General features: G+C 40.4%; 1 protein-coding gene across 1 annotated transcript; it reads right to left on the reverse strand.

Moving 5' to 3' along the window:
- Nucleotides 1–13,005: 13,005 nt before the first annotated feature.
- On the reverse strand, nt 13,006–17,809 carry LOC128124248 (zinc finger and SCAN domain containing protein 4C-like). Its single transcript, XM_052760426.1, has 3 exons — nt 17,414–17,809; nt 14,069–14,228; nt 13,006–13,985 (listed from the first exon to the last, which is right to left on the reverse strand). Exons 1-3 carry the CDS (start codon nt 17,807–17,809, stop codon nt 13,006–13,008), a joined length of 1,536 nt encoding a protein of 511 aa, XP_052616386.1.
- Nucleotides 17,810–22,037: the final 4,228 nt, after the last annotated feature.

Below are 22,037 nucleotides of genomic sequence, written 5' to 3' on the forward strand. Positions count from 1 at the left end.
ATTTATTCCTGTCAAAGACCCTGGAGAAATATGAGTGTGCATTATTTCGTGGAATTAGCTTGAATAAAATATTCATCACTTTATTGTATTTATATAGCTCTATCATTGGAAATGATGTTTTAAAGATTTTGTTTTTGTTATTTTTTTTCAAGAGAAGGTTTCTCTGTGTAGCTTTGGAACTTGTCCTGGATCTTGCTCTGTAGGCCAGGCTAGCCTCAAATTGACAGAGGTCCACCTGTCTCTGATTCCCAAGTGCTGGGATTAAAGGCATGTGCCACCACCAGGCTTAAAATTATTTTTTTTATAAAAGTAGATAATCTCTGCTCTTTCAATGTAAAATATTGTATATGTTTACTAAAGGTTAAAGTTTTCCCCAGACATGGTGGTGGCACCTTTTATTTCAGGACTCAAGAGACAAACCAGAGGCAGACAGAACTGTGAATTTACAGCTAATCTGGTCTACAGAGGCAGTTCCAAGATAGTGAGGACTTCACATAGAGAAACACATCCAAAAAAAACCAAAAAAACAAAAACAAGATAAATGAATGAATGAATCGATGATGGATGAATGAATAAAAAGATCAACGTATTCATTGCTTTTGACTAAACACAATGATTTGCAGTCAGTTTTCAAAGAAAGAATTTTAAGAACATGCCATTATTTATGAAGTTTGCATGAAACAGATTTCAAAAATCATTAAGACAAAGAAAATTAAAAGTCATTAAAAGAAAGAAAAGTCATTATCAAAAAAAAAAACCTATATAAATACTTTTAAGATTTATCTTGTTTTTAATTGAGTGTGTGTTTGGGAGCCTGGATATGAGTATGAGCGACAACAGAGGCCAGAGGCTTAGCATCTCCTACAGCTGCATTTGTAGACAACTGTGAGCCACTGGTAGGAGCTAGGAATGGAACTCAGATCCAAAGTAACAGCAGAAAGCACTCTTACCCAAAGATTCCTCATTCTATGCTAAAAAGAATATTTAAAACTAAATTAGTAAAAATTAAAATATAAAGCAAATGAGAGATGGATTCCAGACTTGGCTAAAATTTCTAAATCAATTCAGAAAAGTCCAAAACAAGGCTCAACATTACCAGTAATTAAGGGAATACAATGAAAGGATGCAATTCAAAGTTTCAGTGAGAGATCATCACATACCATATAAACAGGTATTAATTAAAAGAAATTAACCTACACAAAAGCAGGAGTTAAAGGTACTGAACACATGGAAGAAATGGATCCTATTGCAGACTCTACAGGAAAATAAAATGTAGAAGTTTTACAAATTAGAAATATTTCTTCAACAAAATTGAAAAATAACTACCAAGTTCCAATTGGAGTGTTACTGCATCTCGGACGTGTTGAGCCATCAACTCTTGTTATTCACAATGCCAAATGCTAAAGGAGGATCTGAGAACAAGAGAGGATACAAAGTCACACAGGGAATGACCAGCATTGAGAAAGAAGGATAAAGGAGGAGACCAGCTTTACCTAAGATTGCCCTGATGAATCTTAGCAGTTCTCAGGAAGAATTTCCAAAGTCATAACCATTTCTTTTCTGATATTTGGTGTGACTTAGTGGTCAGACCTTCTGACCCTTGAATGACTTTCTGTAAAATTGATATCTACCTGAAAAGAATGGGTTTATGTCTATATCCCCTCACCTTGCACAAAAGTCAAGGTTAAATTATTCTAAAGCTGAACTGCTAAAACTCTCAGAGGAAAATGTTAGTAATACAAGATGGAGGTAGAGGCCACAAGAGTAATAGCACAGGAAATGCACTAAGAATTAATGCACAGAATTGCATGAATAATTTCTTCACATTAAAGGAGACTACCAGCCATGTGGAGATACAACCTACAGAATAGGAGAAAATCATAAGCTTCTGTATTTCACTCAGTAGCCTAAAACCAGGAATGTATAAAGGAAAATAAGGATTAGACAGCCTCTTCACAAATCTTCTAGTCAACAAAAAGGCTAATGAAATGGACAGGCATTTCTTTAAAGAAAAACCACACAAAGGAAGCAATGCTTTTTAAAAGTGTTCAATACATTTAGCTATTAGGGAAATGCAAATTACAAATACTTTGAGGCTATGTCGCACTCCTTACAATGATTGACAATAAGAGAATAGACAACAATAAACGTTGATAATGATGTGGAAAAGGAATCCTCACTCTCTAAGTGTAGGAGGGTAAAGTACTACATTCATTATAGAGATAAATACAAAGATTTTTCAATAAAATAAAAATAGGACTATAATGTAACACAGCTGTGTAATTTCTGGGCATATACCCAAAGGACTCTATGTCCTACCACAGAGATGCTTGCACATTCATGCAAGCTGCTGCTGTACTCACAATAGTAAGGAAATGATGTCCATCCTAGATGTTCCTCTGCAGATAATAGAACTGTGGTATTAACACCCAGTGTAATTTTGTTCATCTGTAAAGGAAAAGGAAATCATGAAATTTTCAGGAACTACACAGACTTGCAAAATTAGCCAGGTGACATAGACTCAGGGGGAAAATATCACCATGTTCTTTCTCAAACAGAGACATTGATCACAATGTCCCTAATATATCCAAGTGTCGAGATAAAGTGGTTATGGGCTATGAAACGAGAAAGGAGATCAAAAGATGAGGGGAAACGAGGTATTGGGAAACCAAGGGGAGAGGAGTAGGATCGATGTGCTGTTAAAGTGAAAAAGATAATAATAAATATGTAGAGGGGTGAGAGGGTACCAGGGGAGTGGAGGAGAAAAGTGGAAGAGGAGAATCCAAAATAAATTGGTTTGAAAATGCCACAAAGAAATCCAGTACTATGTAAGCCAATTAAAACTTTTCTAAAACCAAATCAAATAAAAAAAAGATTACGGTTTCATAGTAAAGTTTGCTATTTAACAATGCCAGTTGTTATAGTCAATGCAGTGTTACAACTCAATACTTAAAATTGCCATGGTCACTCTTGTCTTACTTCTCGTCTATAGAAATTTTATAATATTTGAAGGACTGGGCATCGAACCCAGCATCTCCTGAATGAATGGCAAGTACTCCACCACTGAGCTACAGTCCTTCTCTTTTTATATGAAATTCAGATCCGTATGTCAATTTGTATGAGAATGGTATTTGTAATCCTTAGATCTTTGTGGTGAAGTGGCTGTGCTGTCATTTTGTGCATGGAATCATTTGAGGAGAAAAGTCTATATTTATGTCCCTGCAGTATTCTTCAAAGGACATGCCATAAATGTGCTTTATAGAATATATTTTAAACTGTAATCATTTCCCTCCTAAAAGCAATGCATTTCGAAGACATTTCTTTTTTTTCAGCTTCTTGGTTTTTAGTTAATTCCAGATGTAATCAAGTTCACAACCAAGAAGAGCCATCACAGTGGCTGAGGCTAGCTTTGAACTCCTGTTCCTGCTGAGTCCACCTCCCAGATTCTGGGATTATAGTATGTGTGCCCCTGTGCCTGGCTTAATTCATAAAGAAATTTTTTTTCTGTAATACTGGGGTTTGAGCCCAAGGCTTCTTACATGCTAGGCAAGTATACACTCTTCAATCAAGGAGTACTGTGATGTCATGCTAACCTGGCCTCCGCAGGAGCAGCTCAGAGACTTGCTACTAAAGCCACTATGGCACAGAGATGAGGAACCATTGTGGTTTGTGGTCCCAGCTCATAGGAAATGCTGGTCTATTGGTTTGGTTGGGGATCACTTTGATTTGCCTTCTTCTAAACAGGAACTGAGCTCAAGGCAGGGAAGTCCTCAAAAACTATACATGCAAATCCTTTGGCATGGTGTGCAATTTGGCAGAGTATGGTAACACTGTTGACTGAAGCCCGGCCGTGACTGAGAGTCCAGCTCCTGCTGCTGTAGCAGTCACATGGCGGATGTAGATGCCCCCGGTCACTGAGCCAGCAATGTCAGGAAGGATACATAGTCACCTGTTTGTCCACTTCATCCTGAAATTCCATTTCTTCACCTCCCTGATTGAAGCTTTGATTGCTTTTGGAGCTCAGTTCCATCCCCAGGCTAACCCTGGCTAGTCTGGGTTCTTCCTCCTTCTCCTGGCAGTTGGGGACTCCCAAGCCAGGCCCAGCACCTGGAGCTGGGGTGCTCTTTAGGCTCAAACTCCTATAGCAGCTACCCAGGTTCTAGTCTCAGACTCTACCCCTTCCTGTAAATCCCTGAGCTTCCTAGGCTCTGCTAAGACATTTCTTATGCTTTATTAATTCTGTTGTTGTTATAAATACATTCATGAATGAAGCTCTCATAGTGTACATTCCATATGCATATAAACTGCTATTTCATATGAAACCAGAATTACTATTTCATCTTCCAATTCCACTTCTTAGTATGAGCAAAAGAAAAAAAAAGAATTAAAATCAGGGTTTTGAGAAGATAACTCATTAGTCACTTCACTAGCAGAATCATTCAAAATAACTGAAAGTGCAATCATTCCACATGTCCATCAAGAAACAAACACATAAAGACAACATAGTGTATCCATAAAATGTTATAACATTTATCTCATAACATGAAAGTTGACACATGCTACAAGGATAACTACCACAGAGCCTCTGTTAAGTGTTATGGCCAGTTTACTACTGCATGATTCCTTCTAGCTGTTGAAACTACAGTGATCCACTACAAATACAAAGAAACTAAAATGATGAGACCTGGGAAGACTGTGTAGCAGTTAAATGTGCTTTCTGCCAAGCCCAATGAGGAGAGTCCAATCAACTTGTGGAAGGAAAAAAAACAGCACCCCAAATGTATCTTCTAACTTCCACATATGTATGCTGTCTAAGGTACCATGTTGTCCTCAACAACAACTGAATCATGAAAATTTAAAATTTCATGGGCACAGAGTTTTGGGTTTGTAATGAAAAGATTCTGGAGATCAGCTACAGAATAATAGGATCATTTTTTCACATGACTTCATTGTACACTTACAATGGCTAACATGAGAAATGTTTGTAATTTGTATTTGTTTCTAATTAAAATAATAATAACATTACGATTACTAAGTGAGATGTTCTTTCAATGTTGTATGGTACAGAGCTACAGTGATGACAGCCAACTAAACACTTGGCTTGTACATTAGTGATATAGAATTTAGGGTCACAATGATGAGTTTGTATTTTTGTCTGTAAGGAAAAACTAGAAGCATAATAGGTAAGAGTATAACATAGTAGACTTTTGTTGCCGATGTCTTGGTTTTGATTTCATTTATTCACAGCAATCCCTGACATCAGGTAGATTATATGACAGCTTCTGAAACTCTAGACAGTGACAAGACAACAGGAACAGAGAAAACCAAACATACCTGTGTGTATTCCCCAGAAGTTTGGGGTATGTTCAGTGAAGCATAGAAATAGAATCAGAAAAACATATCACATTGAAAAATAGCTGAAGTACCAAGAAATAAAACATACTCCTGTTATGCTTTTACTCTTTACTTGTAATTCATTCAGTTAAGTCTTAATCTTCAAGCTTCTATAAATCCAGTTTTCCCAGTAGAAAACCACCCCATAATACTATCATTGATAAAACAATTTTAATTACTAGTATCAATATTCTAAATCATCCATTACTATATTCCAACTATTCAAACACAATAAGAGATTGTAATATTTTCCAGAAGTATATAAATTGTTGAGTAAGAGGAATGAAAAGAATAAAAGTACTTGAAGATATTTAGGACATAATTTGAGACTATAGCTCATGGCTTGTGTATGCTTTGTAAGGCCCTGGATGTGATCCCTAGTGTCATCGGTAATAAAAAATGAAAAATCAAAATAAATCTCCCTTTTAAAAACTAAAAACTAGAAAGAAACGTGCAGAAGGGCATGATGGTTGTGCATCCCTTTAATCTCATCACTTGGGAGGCAGAGGCAGGCAGGTCTCTGCGAATTTTAGACCATCCTGGTCTACAGAGATAGTTCCAGGACATCCAAGTCTACCCAGAGAAACCCTACCTCAAAAAACAAAAACTAAAAAACTAAAAACTAGGAAGAGACACGCAAAAAGAGGTAGAGAAAGAATGGGAGATGGAGATGGAGACAGAGACTGAGACAGAGGCTGACTAAGTAAAGACAGAAGCTTGGAAGGAGGTGATATCAGGGTAAGAGAGGCTTGGTAACAGCCTGTGGAAGAAAAGGGTTGACACATCCTAGGGAGAATTAGAGACCATCTACTTTCCCTGAGTTGAAAATAGCTCCAATTTATCCAAAAGCCTTTTCAAGTTCCCACTTCCAAAACTAATACCAGAGTCCCTTTTCCCTACCCTGTCTACTCCTTGAATCATCTTTGTTTGTTTGATTTTTACTTCCTTCCTCCCCTCCCATCTTCCTTCCTTTCAGCAGAGTGGTTGAAATAATTCTTAATGTAGATATTAAGTACAACTAAGATAAAGAAGGGCACTAGTGAAGAAAGTAAGGTGATTTCAAGAAGATGAGCGTGGCGTCTCCGAGGAGTGCTTTCTAATGTCTTTAGTTCTGGTCACTCACCTCAGTGCTGGATGGTAGCACGATGGTATGCATCACCGTGAGAGTGAGACTCTGCAGTAACTATGATGAGACACTCTTCCTCATTTAAACTTCATGATCTGTTGGTGTTCTTTCTCAGTAGGCTAGTGATTTTCAGCTCAACTCTAGACACATGACAGCATCTCTACAAGGGTCTGAAGTAATTATTTGACACTTTGGTCCTGAGTTCCTGTAAAAAAAAAAAGATACAAACTACATGAGCATCTCCAAGGAAGCAATTAAGAATCAGGATGTGAACTTTCATGTCATTCTTTGGAGTACAAAGGGTATGGCAGAGAGTCATGCAGAAGGAACTTTGTTGCTATTAAAGTATAAGCAAGTGGCATGGTCTTGCCCCTGGAGGGCCTTTCCCTATCACCTAGCATGCTAGACAGATTCAACAGCTCAAAACTGTATGTCCCAAAGAAACTTAGGACAAATGGCTCACTGGGATGCCTAACAACACGTCGAAGTGAATGCTGGCTGCCATAATCACACAGCATTGCAAGTACCTCTTACAGAGTCCTGGCTCCTCTCAGAACGTCTCACCCTGGTCCCCTAACCTAAACCTCTCTAGCCCCTGAACTTTCCTTCCCTTCCCCCAGCTTCTCTTTCATATAAAACCCAGAAATTTCGAACATTCACTCTTGGTCTCTTGGTTCTTCTCTTGGTTTCCTCGACACTCTCTCTTCTCTCTTTTCTTTTCACACTCTCCCTTTCTCTCATCTTATTGCCTGGTTAAGTCTACTGGACATGTCTAGTGTACTATTTTCTCTCCCTGATCTGGACTCTGGACATGTCTAGTGTACTATTTTCTCTCCCTGATCTGGACTCTTCCAGACGCCTCTGACTGTTCTCTCCCCAACATCTACAATAAAAACCTTTTTCTCATTGATACTTTGTATCAGTCTTTTCTACATTTTCATTCTAAATGTCCAAGTATTAAGGTGTATGGAAGAAGAGAGAGGTGATAGATCTGTGTGTATCACATCCTTCAGGTCAAGGTTGCCAAATGACTAGTCTGTGTTGTGTGTGACACCCTTTGTTGACTTTCATGCTGTTGAAAACTCCACTGTATGTAAATAAAACAATTTAAATTGATAATTGTTTGGTAGATCCTTTTAGTGTGAGCTATCATGAAGCAGGCTGCTGTGAGCTTTGTTTTAATTAAATCCAATGCATTTAGATATGCATTTCAAAGGAACAGCTTTCATTAAGTATCACTATATATTGGGACTTGCTTCTTTCAATATAATGGCAGAAGAATTAAATTATAATTACTACAGTAGCAATACTTCGAGTAGCCATATCAGGAGTTATTCTTTTGATCTTGTTGAATCTTGATGGTGGCAGAATTTTGAATTGTTTTCTTTTTTATATTATTTATTTTTTATTTAAAATTTTTTTAAATTTTACATACCAACCCCAATTCCCCCTCCCTCCCTTTCTCCTGCCTCCTCCCATCCCCCCAACCCCACCCTCCATCTGCTCCTCAGAAGGGGTAAGTCCTCCCTTGGGTAGTCAATGATGTCTGGCATACCAAGATGAGGCAGAGCCTAGCCCTTCCCCTCTGCAGCAAAGCTGAGCAAGGTATCCCACCATAGGGAATGGGCTCCAAAAAGCCAGTTCATGAACCTGGGATAAGGCTTGGTCCCACTGTCAGGGGCCCCACAAACAGATCAAGCCACACAACTGTTACCCACATTCAGAGGGTCTAGTTCAGTCCCCTGCAGCTTCCCCAGCTGTCAGTCCAGAGTCTGTGAGCTCACACTAGCTCGGGTCAGCTGTCTCTGTGGGTTTCCCCATCATGATCCTGACCTCCCTTGCTCATATGATCCCTTCTCCCTTTCTTCAACTGATCTCCAGGAGCTCAGTCAAGTGCTTGGCTGTGGATCACTGCATCTGATTCCATCAGTTACTGGATGTAGGTTCTATGATGACAATTATGGTAGTCACTAATCTGATTACAGGGGAAGGCCAGTTCAGGTACCCTCTCTACAGCTGCTAGGAGTCTTAGCTGGCATCATCCTTGTGTATTCCCGGGAATTTCCCTAGCACCAGGTTTCTCCCTTACCCCTTAATGGCTCCTTCTGTCAAGATATCAATTTTATTTCTCTCCCTCTCCTGCCCTCCCCCAACTCCAAAATTCTATTCATATATATATTCCTAAAACATGATGAAATTGAAATTTTTTCTTTTTTTCTCTTTTTTCCCCCCAGAGCTGAGGACCGAACTCAGGGCCTTATGCTTGCTAGGGAAGCGCTCTACCACTGAGCTAAATCCCCAACCCCTGAAAACTTTTCTTAATGATCTTTGTCCATGAAAAAAAAGTATATTTTCCTAAAAATAGCTACCTGGGGAATAGAGAAGTTTCTCAGGAATCAAAGGAGCTTGTTGCTCTTGCAGAGAATCCAGTTGAATTCCCAGCACCCACGTAGAGGATAACAGCCATCCCAGGTGATCCTATGCCTTCTTCTGACTTCCATGGACACTAGGCTCATATGTGATGTACATACATGTACATAGGAAAAATATTCATACACATAAAAGAAAATATTTATAAAAACCAATAACTACATAGTCAAAAGACAGCTTTCAATTACATTCAGGATTCTGATGCATGTGAGTTGTTTAAATCACAGAAATTTCTTTTTGCTGTGCTATCTGCTCAGGGAGAAGGAAGATGAGTGTGCCTATAAACTGCACCATGAAGAAATTCCTCCTTTAAGAAAATTTCACATGGATTCTTCTGCATTAAAGAAAGAATTAAAAAAAAGATATCCATATGAGCATTTCTTACTTATGCACATAAAAAGCTTTCTTTATACACTTCAAATTTTCCTTTAGGTTAACATTGTTATTATTGAATTAAACTATTTTAAGAATTGAGAATGTCTCTACTTAGGATTTGAAGCCCAAGGTTTTAATGAACATGATGGATGGAAAAAAAAAAGAAAGAGAAACAGATATTATAGCCTTAACAATGTGTACGATAAAGGGGAAAGTCTGGCTATGTAAGAAATCATATTTTAAAAGTCTATAGAGAATGTGGGCTTTCCACCTAGCAGGAAGCAGCCTCCACATGCAATGAGCTGCCTCCTTATATCAGGAAGCAGCCTCCACATAGCAGGAAGTGGAGCCTATTGCACATGAATGTCTTTCTAGGGTCTCACTTTAAAAACTAGAAAGAGAACCAATGTGCCCTACCCATCTATTTCTTCACTCCGTTGTTTCCAGTATCTTGATACGAAAGGAAAAATCCTCAACTGGTGTAGACTGAAACACCATTTTGTGTCCTGTGTAGCTAGAGTTTTCCTGACTGGCCCACAGTCAGGACAAATCTCTGACACCCGCCAGTCCCACAGCTGCTCAGACCCAACCAAGTAAACACAGAGACTTATATTGGTTACAAACTGTATGGCCATGGCAGGCTTCTTGCTAACTGTTCTTACAGCTTAAATTAATCCATTTCCATTAATCTATACCTTACCACATGGCTCATGGCTTACCGGCATCTTTACATGCTGTTTCTCATCATGGTGGCTGGCAGTGTCTCTCCCACTCAGCCTTCCACTTCCCAGCTCTATTCTCCTCCTTGTCCTGCCTGTACTTCCTGCCTGGCCACGGGCCAATCAGTGATTTATTTATTGACCAATCAGCAACACACTTGACATACAGACCATCCCACAGCAGTCCTGTGCTGAATGGCTCAGTCTATCCTGTGATTGTGGTGTGGAAGACCAGCTGGGAGACTGGCTCCCACATTTTACCCCAGGGTACACTTGAGGAGTGAGGGATAAGAGACATAGATAGAAGGGTAGAGGGGAGAGAAACAGATAGAAACACATGATAGCCTCGGGAGGGCCTGGATTCTTATCCATTGGCTCCTTCTGTCTCTTCTAAAGGGCTATTTATAGGAATGCCAAGGGGTGGAGCAAAAGACTTCCCCTCAGCACAGCCAAGGACAGACCCTTTCCAATCACCTGGTAACCATGCACATGGTCAAGCCACCCTCTAATGCAGCTGTACCAGGTAAAGCAAGCTCAGATCTCACTAGGGGCCTCCACATTGTGATCAGATTCTGCATAGCTACTTAATAAATTTATTGTTTTCTCGCCTCTTTCCAAAAGACCAGTTGTTATTTTCATAGCAAATTTGTGTCCTTAACACCATCTACTTGAAGGATTGAGAATTACTTTCAAATCAATTTTACTCGATATTATCTTGGAGTAAAAATAAGAACAAGTTACACAAACAAATTCACAAAAGCAATTAGGAAGAGTGGAGAGAAACCTTTTTACCATGAGTCCTTGGAGGGCTCAGTTTATTCCAGGAACAAGCATGATTGACACCCATGTTCAATGAAAGCAATGCCCTAGCCTGTGTTGGAGAACACATGGACATTCAAGACTGTGTTGCTAATGGTGGTTGGTTTAGTGAGTAAATCCAAACCACAAATTGACAACTACATATACACATGCAGGTAAATCATTCATGCTGTGAAAGAAAAGCCAAACACTGCAGAACAGTTTCCAAAAGGAAAAAAAAAAAGATCCCTCCTGTTTGCCGAGATGTTTTTATATCATTGTGAAAAACAGCAAAACATGGTAATAGTCTAGAATAAGCAACTTCTTCCGGCAACAAGAACTGCACAGAGCATAGATACCATAACTTGTAGTTTTCAAGTTGTGGGGGAGTCACACGGCAGATATCAGGATATTCCTATGCCATCACTTAAGCATTTCTACATGGATACCCTCCTCCTTAGCTGTTTAGTACCACTATACTGTAGAAGTGAACTGATAGTGAATCCAAGGCAACCAGTCTAAGCCCATGACCTCCATCTTCACAGTATTCCTTTTCTCTAACTTTCTTCTTCAGTATAGGCTCCTTCCCTTCTTACTGTCACTGTGCAATCACTTACGGGAAAACGTTTGCCCTTTTGGTATATCTCCCTGTGGACAACATTGCATCTCACAGCTTCCATCCCTAGGCATTTCCACCTACTTACTTGCTAGTATTTGGAGTATATTTAAAAAAAATCTTAAAGGAGCCACAGAAATGGCTCAGCATGTAACAGCCCTTGCCCCCTAACGTGAGATCTCAATTCTGTCAGAAAGATCCTCAAAGGGAAAAGGAGAAAATCAATTCGCAAACAGTGAACTGGGTAAAGGGAAACCTCTATAGAACACTCTCAGCTTCTGATCTTTGTTTCTTCCAAAACGAATGCACTGTCCTCTTCCATAACCTACGTTCTTGAATTTTAATAAATATTTAATGAATGGGAAGCTATTTCAGTGGATAAGGGTACTTAATGCAGAAATCCAACGTTCCAAGTTTAAAACTCAGATCCAAGGGTTGGACAGATGGCTCAGAGGTTAAGAGCCTTTATCACTTTTGCAGATAACTGAGGTTCAGTTTCAAGTGCCTACATACCAGCTCACAATTGTTGTAGGTCCAGATCCAGGGAATCTGATGCCCTCCAACCCCAGTTTATGAGGGCTCCTTCACACATGTATTGTACATATTTACATTCAGGCACACACACATAAAACAAATTTTTTGAAGAGCAGATCCTGTAGCCTTAAGTTTTCTCAGGTCCCTCACGGCCCCACATTCCCACATTCCTTCAGTCCCACCCAGCCCTGCGGTCCCTCAGCTGCTTATAAAATAATCATTCAGAGGTTTAATATTAATTACCAATTGTATGGCCTATGGCAGGTTTCTTGCTAGCTAGCTCTTATAACATAACTCATTTCTATTCATCTATAAATTGCCATGTGGCTATGGCATTACTGGTCTGCTGGCATCTTGCTGCTCCTTCAGCGGTGGCAGATGGTGTCTCTCTCCTCTTCTCTCTGTATATCTGCTTGGAAATCCCACCTGCCTCTAAGCTGCCTTGGCATAGGCCAATGCAGTTTTATTTATCAACCAATCAGAGAAACACAGCATACAGAAAGATATCCCATAGCAAGATCCAGTAGCAGAGACATCTGTATCATCTTGCTAAGAAGTTTGGAGAATGAAGACAAAAGGATCTCTATGAGATTCGGGCCACTTAACCTGTGGTTCAAGCTTTTGAAAAAGAGAGACTCTGTTTCAAATATGGTTGAAAGTAAGGCCCAAAATCCCTACAAAGAGGCGCCAACATAGGACACACACTCACACACACAAAACATAACACACAGGAGAAACGCAGAAGCATCAACATTTATTTGCTAACGGGAAATAGGACATCAGCCAATATTTAGGCATCTGGAAAACAGTGAACAAACTGACCAACTACTCATCTTCTTTACCCTCTAAAGAAAGCAGGATAGAGACAGAACAATAGGTGGAAAGAACAATCCTTCAAGATAAATGAACCATCTGCACTGGCTAAGTGCTATTTAGAAGCTACATGATTCTTCATGTGCAGATGAAACACTGAGGCAGAAGCCCTGCTAGCTTCTGTTGAGGAAGGTAACGGTTTAGTCATATTTGTGGTAATTCCTCAGGTGACGGTGGTATGTGGATGACTGGCGGAAGCGATGGTAACACAGGGAGCAGGTGTAGGGCTTCTCTCCTGTGTGAATCCTCTCATGAGCCTGCAGGTTGGTCTTGTGGCTGAAGGACCTCCCACATGTGCTACATGTGAAAGGTTTCTCTGGCATGTGGATGACCTCATGATTTCGGAGGTCTGAGACTTGGTAGAAGGCTTTCAGACAGTGGGTACAGACAAATGACCTCTCCTTCCTGTGCTTTTTCTGGTGGACCGAGAGGTTACAAGGATATTTGAAGGCCCTGGAACATTCCTCACATTTGTATGGTTTAAGGTCAATGTGGAGTCTTTCCCGGTGACCCTCACCTACAGAATTTGCCTGGTTATTCTGGTAAAGAGAAACAGGCTCAGAAGTACACTGCTCTGGCCTGGAGAGGAACCCTGGTACCCCCATATGGATATTTTCAGGAGAATGGGGTATTGGGGACATTTCCTGGGACCTACAAGTGCCCCAAATTGCTCTTCCAGAATCCCAGAGAACTCCATAAGAAACACCTCCCTCTTTAGGCTCAGGATACTGTCCTCTCTGAATAATGAGAAGGGAATCCATCTCATTTTTGAGATTGCTAATACCACTATTTACATCAGTGGTGATCAAGAATGTATTTCGGCCATCTCCACTGTCTTCAGACTGGTCTGTTCCGGAGAGAGACACTGCTTGTACCTCCATAGGGATATGTTTATAAGCAGGTGCCCTCAGGGGCTCTGCCTGGTACCTGGAGGTGCCTTGACTTGCTCTTCCAGAATCCTGAGGAACTCCATAAGAAACATCTCCCTCTTCAGGCTCAAGATACTGCCCTGTCTGGATAATGAGAAGGGAGTCCATCTCATTTCTGGGACTACTAACACCATTATTTACTTCAGGATTATTCAAGAAAGTGTTTCGGCCATCTTCACTATTTTCATATCCTGTGGAAATAAGAGTCTATGAAACTGTGCCCAGAAAGAGGTCCTCACACAACACCCCTCTTCTCTCCAGGTTCCCTACTAACCTGTTGCCAGCAACATGTCTTGGGGGATAGGCAAGGGTGTTCCTGCATTTGCTTGTGTTGTAGTTGTTGCTGATTGCTGCTGTTTCAAAAGCTTGATAACTTCTTTTAAGGTCATGCTCTCTGAAAAGAGGGCTTCCTGCCCATGCATGGAGACATGAACCTGTAAACAAAGTCAGATGACCACTGTCAGTGATTCTGTGGATTACAGAAAAAAACCTCCCCTCCACTTGCTTTCACAGGATCCCTGGACTATTGGTTAGCTCATTTGTGTATTCCACATCTGTTCTCTAAAGTCACTATTTTTGCAAGTGTTTGAGTCACTATCACTAGGGAAAAAACAAAGTTAGGTTCTTGAGGTATGGCTACAACATTTTCTTTAACTGATCATCACACTAAAGGAGGGTCAGATGAAGTTAGGACAATCTGGAAACAGGGACTGGTCCCTTAAAGAAAGGCTGTGCATTCTTCTGGGGATTGTCCCCCAACCTGTATCTCACACCAAGGATATTTCAATTATTACCAAATGGCTGTCTTGGGGGAAAGAAAGTCTAGCCCTAAGTTCCTTGAGTGGTCTCTCATTTCTGAAGACCCTCTTAATTCCCTTAATTAGAGCTGTCTGTCTGTTCCACTGTTCCAATAAAGCCTGCTGTGGGATGTTCTGTATGTCAAGTGTGTTGCTGATTGGTCAATAAATAAATCACTGATTGGCCAGTGGCCAAGCAGGAAGTATAGGCGGGACAAGGAGGAGAATAAAGCTGGGAAGTGGAAGGCTGAGTCAGAGAGACACTGCCAGCCGCCACTATGACAAACAGCATGTGAAGATGCCGGTAAGCCACAAGCCACGTGGCAAGGTATAGATTTATAGAAATGGATTAATTTAAGCTGTAAGAACAGTTAGCAAGAAACCTGCCACGGCCATACAGTTTGTAACCTATATAAGTCTCTGTGTTTACTTGATTGGGTCTCAGTGGCTGTGGGACTGGCAGGTGAGAGAGATTTGCCCTGACCATGGGCCAGGCAGGAAAACTCAAGCTACAAAAGCCAGTCTGGTTTTTTTTTTTTTTTTTTTTTTTGGTAATGGCTGGAATTTCACAGTTCCTCATCAATCTGTAACTCCTTATTTTCAGTCTTTCAGTTGCCCCCAGGACCCTTGCTATCTTCACATTCATTCTCTGGTTCATGGCAAAGCTCTTCCAGAGAAAGCTGCCACTTTAGCCTCCAGCCTCTGATCAGTGGAGGCTTAAGATGAGATGCCATCTTATTATAAGTCAAAAAGAAGTTTGTTGTTTTCTGTAAAACTTGAATTTGACTGTGACTTGACCCATTTTCTGAAATTTGACCTGTTCTGCAGTCTATACTCTGGCCATATCCTGACCTCCACCCTGATAAGATATTCTGCCAAATAATTTTGAAATGTTCAGTCAAATTTCTATGCAAACAAAAAATCCCCCAACCCTTGGATTCCCTCTACTCTTAAAGTTTTTCTAAGCTATATAAACCCCATTGACTCCTGTGTTCACTGCTATTTCAGCCCTGTCTAACAGAAAATAAAGCTTGCTGAATTTAACCAAAAAATTGGGTAACAGTCTTTACACTTGTTCAGTGGGATTAACAATAGGTCATTTTCGATCTAGAATCCTCAGAAACTCAATTGTGATTCAGAGTACCTGCCATTTTGGTGTCCTAGCCTCAGATTGACAATCGTTATGTTCTCTCTTTGAACCTCCTGACTCTTCCATGACCACTCAGAAGGAAGCTGAGGCTTTCACATTCCCCATCTCCAGCCATTAGTCTGCTCTCCCTCTCCCACTGTCACTTCCCTTTGCTATGTTAATGGTCTTTATTTCCAGCAACTACAATTCCTTGTCCCTCCCACTGACTTACTAGCCCTAGGCAACCACCCTTGCCCAAAGACACCCTTTAAAAAAGCTATTAATTTGCGGGCTTTTTGTTTATTTATTAATGAGTCCTTAACAGAACTAACACCTGTCTGAATCAAGTTCAACACATACATTATCTCTATAAGTTGCACATTGCCTCTGCTCTTAGGAACATGACTGTACCATTAGGGCAGCAGTTTACTTGGAATTAAGTTTCAATCATGAAATTCGCAATTTAAAACAGAGTGCAAGTGTGAAACTGTGAATAAAACAAACTGTGAAATATGAACTTGTTTACAGAGTAAACAAATGACAGGGTGTGGTGGATGACACCTTTAATCCGGCACTAGAGAAGAGTGCCATCTGGGGCTACACTAGGAAACCATGCCTCAAATTGAGAAAAAGAAATAAAAATTAATTTTAAAAAAACTGACCAAACAATCAAATTGATATCAAAACAAAACAAAAAAAACCCTAAAACACTAAGTGATTTGTACAATGACTTCCAGTAATGTGTGTAAGGGGTATTTAAAAAATTTCTCCACCTAGACCATTTCCATCAGTGACTTAGAATTATGCAAATCTAGACTTTGAAATATGAGCCAATGTAATTACATGTATGTTAAGTCTTTCTGGACTTCAAATTTTGCACTCAAGCACCATTATTCATCAAGGCATTTCTTATGGGTGTGTCAGTGTTGTGAATACAGGTGACAGTCATGAGAGCCATATATATATATTTTTTTTCTGAGACAGGGTTTCTCTGTGTAGTTTTGGTGCCTGTCCTGGATCTCGCTCTGTAGACCAGGCTGGCCTCAAACCCCAAGAGATCCACCTGGCTCTGCCACCCAAGTGCTGGGATTAAAGGCGCATGCCACCACTGCCTGGCGAGAGCCATATTTCAACATCAGAAACCTTATTCTTACATTTCTGCCTCCCCAGTATTTTAGACAGGAGATCTTCTGACAGATAGAAACATACAAGGAAAGCCAAGTAGCCACTTTAATCCCCTGTTTCTGCTTCCCAGGTCTGGGGATCACAGGCTAGTGCTGAGAGCCAGATTTTTGGCCAGATTCCCATCTCAATTTTCAGCATTACAGTATGGGCACCTCCCTGACTGAGCCATGTCACAGACCCATGACATCTCCTCTAAAGCCTTAAAGGCTCTGCTCAAATGTCAACTCTCCAGTCTATCACAATGTAAATTAATTAAATTTAATTATGACTCTACACAATTGATGCATTCCTTTCTGCTTTATTCATGCTAATTCAGAGCACTGAATATTATCTCTTGTAACAATTTTAAAAAGACAGAACAATCTCACTACTAACAAAAATAAATAAATAAAATAACAAAAATAAAAACAACAAAAAATTCACTAATAACACCTTCTCCTAATTTATTCTGAAATGCAAATGACAGTCTTTCCTCCCAGCCTAGCCACCTCTTATCCCACTTACTTACCATCACAGGAGGCTTCAAGCACTCATCAGTCAGACCCTCCATGAATCTCCTCATGTTTCTGCCACTTGATTCCCATTTCTCTTTCAAGGCAAACTTGTCCTTGCAGTGCCCAGTGATGAGAAACTGCCTCAAGACCAGTTTAGAAATCATCTGCTCCTTGCTCTGCTGTTCTGGCTGCAACCAGGAGGTAAACCTCTCCCAGAGTATTTGCAGCTCCCGCTTTGCACGGGAGCCACTGTCATTTGGGGGAAAGTTGGGCTGGGCAATTGAAGAGTTAGAGATGTCCTCTCCAGACTGCACAGAGGAACCATGGATTGAAATAAACTCTGGGTTGTCCATTTCAGTATAATTTTTTGGTGACCAGGGCTTAAAGGATTCTCTGATCTGTGAAGCCATTCTGGTCAGGATTCTCAGAAAGATTCAACTATGGAAGTTTGGTATCTGGCTTGGGACGTGAGGATCTGCTCCAACAATTAGTGGATATGCAAAAGCTGCAAGTTCAAAAAGAGAAGAGACACTTAGTTAAAGTAAAAAAATCAACTGAGAGAGTTCTGTTACTGCAGGTTTCATAACAGTAAATACTTCATCCTAGTCCTACACAAATGCTTCCAGAGAACACACCAAAGAGTAGCTGTAAAGTGGAACAATACAGGACTCCATAGGGGGAAAAATCTTGTGTTGAGGATGGGAAGATGTATCATAAGAACACAGCAAGCTGTGCAGAAGCTCGGGGCTATCTGTTCCTCCCTTGCAAATGGTGAAGTTATTGTGGCTCATCTTCAAATTTTAAGTTCCACCCTTGTCTCTCACTCTAAACTGCCATAGAACAATCTTTCCATAAGAAAACCATTAAAGTGGATGACCAGCAACATTAAATTCACAGAGCAGCAAAGACATGTCCATTACGTACACATCACATGGTCCCATCCTTGAGTAGCTTCCAGAATTTAAACCCTTAATCAGAGAGGTTGTCCAAAAGACCACACTCCACCACTGAGATTTCTCCGAAATTGTGATGCAGAATCTTGTACAGTCCACAAATGATAACATACACAAGGACACAAAGAAGGGAAATCCTTCTATTCTCTAAACTTAACTTTTTCTGGGGTTAATCTCAAGGGTGATTCATGGATGCACTGGCAGGTGCTGTGTGTCTGGCCCTATGCTCTACTTCATCTGAGATTCTATCCAAGCTGTCCTCCTTTTTAGTGCCAGGCTTCAGTGAGTCAATCTGTGATGCTGACAGGTTTGAGAATGTGATTAGATCACACCTCCTGTGTCTTGGTGCAGCAGCTCACAACTTTCTCCCCATTACTCTTGAAATACAGCAGGAGGGTTGGCAGTCTCAGCACAGCCTAGTAGCCTAGGAAGACCAAGGTCAGCTTGGCCTAATGTGAACAGATGGTGCCTAACTAGAACAGCAAAAACAAGCAAGCAAGCAAACATGGGAAAGACACTTTTCCCAATGATTGAATCAGACATGGAATCCTACCTCAGCCCCAGCTCTGCATCTCTAAAGCAATGGTTGAGGCTTTCTTGGAAGGCGAACACATCCTAAGCAAGCATAGCAACTCACTGTAGTGAAAGGGGACAATACCACACTGAGAGGGAGTATCGAGACTGACATTTATTTCCCATGACATCTGATCCTGTGTTCTCACATTGGCTCAATCCAAACTTGTTAATATGTCCTGATTTCCAAAGGGTTTTGGATCCCAAATGGAGTGGTGAACAAGGAAAAATCCTTAGCAGTGGATTGAGACAGAGGGCAAGAGGTGCTCAGGAGGTGTCTGAAACACAACACAGAAAAGACAGAGGCTAAACAGGGCTCTGTAGGCAGAGCGGCTTATATTTTATTGGGTGGAAACATATGATGTTTGGTAGACATGATGTGAGAACTAGTCTGTGGAGGAAATAAAATGTTGTGGCCCAATAATGAGAAGGTTTTTGTTGTGTCTTCTTTGTCGTGTGTGTGTGTGTGTGTGTGTGTGTGTGTGTGTGTGTGTGTGTGTGTGTGTGTTTGTTCATGCTTGTTTTTGCAAAAGGGTGTCTTGTTGCCTAATCTGCTCATAAACTCACTAAGCAATTGAGAATGACCTGTACTGCAATCCTATGGCTTCTGTCTCCCCTTTGATGGGGTTCCATAGCTGACTCAGTATTTCAAGCATCATTGTTAGCTGGTCTGTTTGTCTTTGTTTTTTTCTGATACAGTGTCTCTCTATGTAGCCCTAGCTGTCCTGGAATTCCCTATCTAGACCATCCTGGCCTGGAACTCACAGAGATCCACCTGCTTCTGTCTCTTGAATGCTGGGATTAAAAGCATGTGCCATCACTACTGGATTTCTCCAAGCATTCTAATCATTAGGCTGAATTCTATGCCCTGAAATTCACAAGTTGAGATCATGATATCAAAATTGTAGTTAACCTCAGCACAAAAGTCAAAACCCTAAATGCCATCGTCCTAAAGAAAGATGGAAGTCAAGTAATGAAAAATTCTGAAGTCTAAAGTCTCTTAAACTGCACTACTGAGAAATCTGAATGTTAAAACCCCAAGCCAAAGTTTTCCTAGAAGAATAAAAACTGACTCGATAGTGTTAGAAAGACATATTCTGGGAATCAACTAATGAAAGCATATGCCAAAGGCTAAACTTCACTGTAAAAATCATCATTTGTCTACATTGATATTCATTCCTGTTGGTGAAATTTTGGATTTTAATATGTTAAAGAAACACTGATCAGGGGACACATTCATATGAAAATAGCTGATTTCACCGGGCGGTGGTGGTGCACACCTTTAATCCCAGCACTCGGGAGGCAGATCTCTGTGAGTTCGAGGCCAGCCTGGACTACCAAGTGAATTCCAGGAAAGGCGCAAAGCTACACAAAGAAACCCTGTCTCAAAAAAAAAAAAAAAAAAAAAAAAAAAACAAAAAACAAAAACAAACAAACAAAAAAAAAAAGAAGCCAGGCGGTGGTGGTGCACGCCTTTAATCCCAGCACTTGGGAGGCAGAGCCAGGCGGATCTCTGTGAGTTCGAGGCCAGCCTGGGCTACCAAGTGAGTTTCAGGAAAGACGCAAAGCTAAACAGAGAAACCCTGTATCGAAAAACAAAAAAAAAAAAAAAAACAAAAAAAAAAACAAAGAAAAAAAAAGAAAATAGTTGATTTCATGAGAATAAGAACACTCATGCTGGACACAACCAGACCCCAGGAACCCCCACCCTTTGCTGCTCCAGTTGCTGGCCAGCAGGGAACATTCCTGTGGGCAGGATCCCCCACCAAAATCCCCCATCAGATCCTGCAATCTACAAGACCCAGGCCCTACCCAAAACCTACCCACCCCTTCCTGAAACACAGAATCCACCAGCTCTCATTGGACCAAGAGCACTGATAGACCCAAGACCAGCTCCCTGAGACACAGAATCTGCCAGCTTCAATTAGACCAAGAGCTAAGACTGTACCCAGAGTGGCCCCCTGAGAAACAGACACAGTAAGCACAGACTGGACCAAGAGCAGCTCACTCACACAGTCACCTCTTGTACCTATTGTAGGAAGAGATGGGTAGACACCAATGCAAAAATACATAAAACAACATAAAGAGCAATATGGCATTGCCAGAACCTACCAGTTCTACAATAGCAAGACCTGAACATCACAACGAAGAAGAAGCAGAAGAAAGTGACCTTAAAATAACTTTATGAAGATGACAAAGGCCTTTAAAGAGGAAATGAAAAATTTACTTAAATAAATTGAGGAAAAGACAAACAAAAAATTGGAAGAAATCAATAATCTCTTAAAGAAAGCCAAGAAAACCATGAAAAAGCAATTAAACATGTGAAGGAAATAGATGAAGACCTGAAAAGTGAAATAGACACAATGAAGAAGACACAAATCGGTGGAATGCTGCAAAGAGAAAATCTGAGTAAACAAACAGGAACTACACAGAATATAAGAGATGGAAGAGAGAATCTATGGTGTAGAGGATATAAGAGAGGAAACAGATTCATCAGTCAAAGAAAACACCAAAGCCAAAAAAGTCATAACACAAAATGTCCAGGAAATCTGGGACACCATGAAAAGGCCAAACCTAAGAATAATAGAGATAGAAGGAGAAAAATACCTACTCAAAGGCACAGAAAATATATTCAACAAAATCACAGAAGAAAAGTTTCACAACTTAAAGAAGAAAATATCTATGAAGATACAAGCTTATAAAATGCCAAATAGATTAGATCCCCCAAAAAAAGTCCCCTCACCAAATAATAATTAAACCACTAAACATACAGAATATAGAAAGAATATTAAGAGCAACAAAGGAAAAAGGCACAGTGATGTATAAAGGCAGACCCATCAGAATAACACCTGACTTCTCAATGATGACTTTGAAAGCCAGAAGGTCCTAGACAGCTGCAATGCAGACACTAAGAGGTCATGGATGCTGGCCCTAATATACCCAGCAAAACTTTCAATCACCATAGACAGAGTGAACAAGACATTCTAAGACAAAACCAGATTTAAACAATACCTATCAACAAATCCAGCCCCACAGAAAGCACTAGAAGGAAAACTCCCACTTACAGAAGTCAGACTGAACCATGAAAACACAGGCAACGATAAGCCCACAG

Source organism: Peromyscus californicus, unplaced genomic scaffold (assembly GCF_007827085.1).
Source record: "Peromyscus californicus insignis strain IS unplaced genomic scaffold, ASM782708v3 Scaffold_4__1_contigs__length_199733344, whole genome shotgun sequence".
NCBI lineage: Eukaryota > Metazoa > Chordata > Mammalia > Rodentia > Cricetidae > Peromyscus > Peromyscus californicus.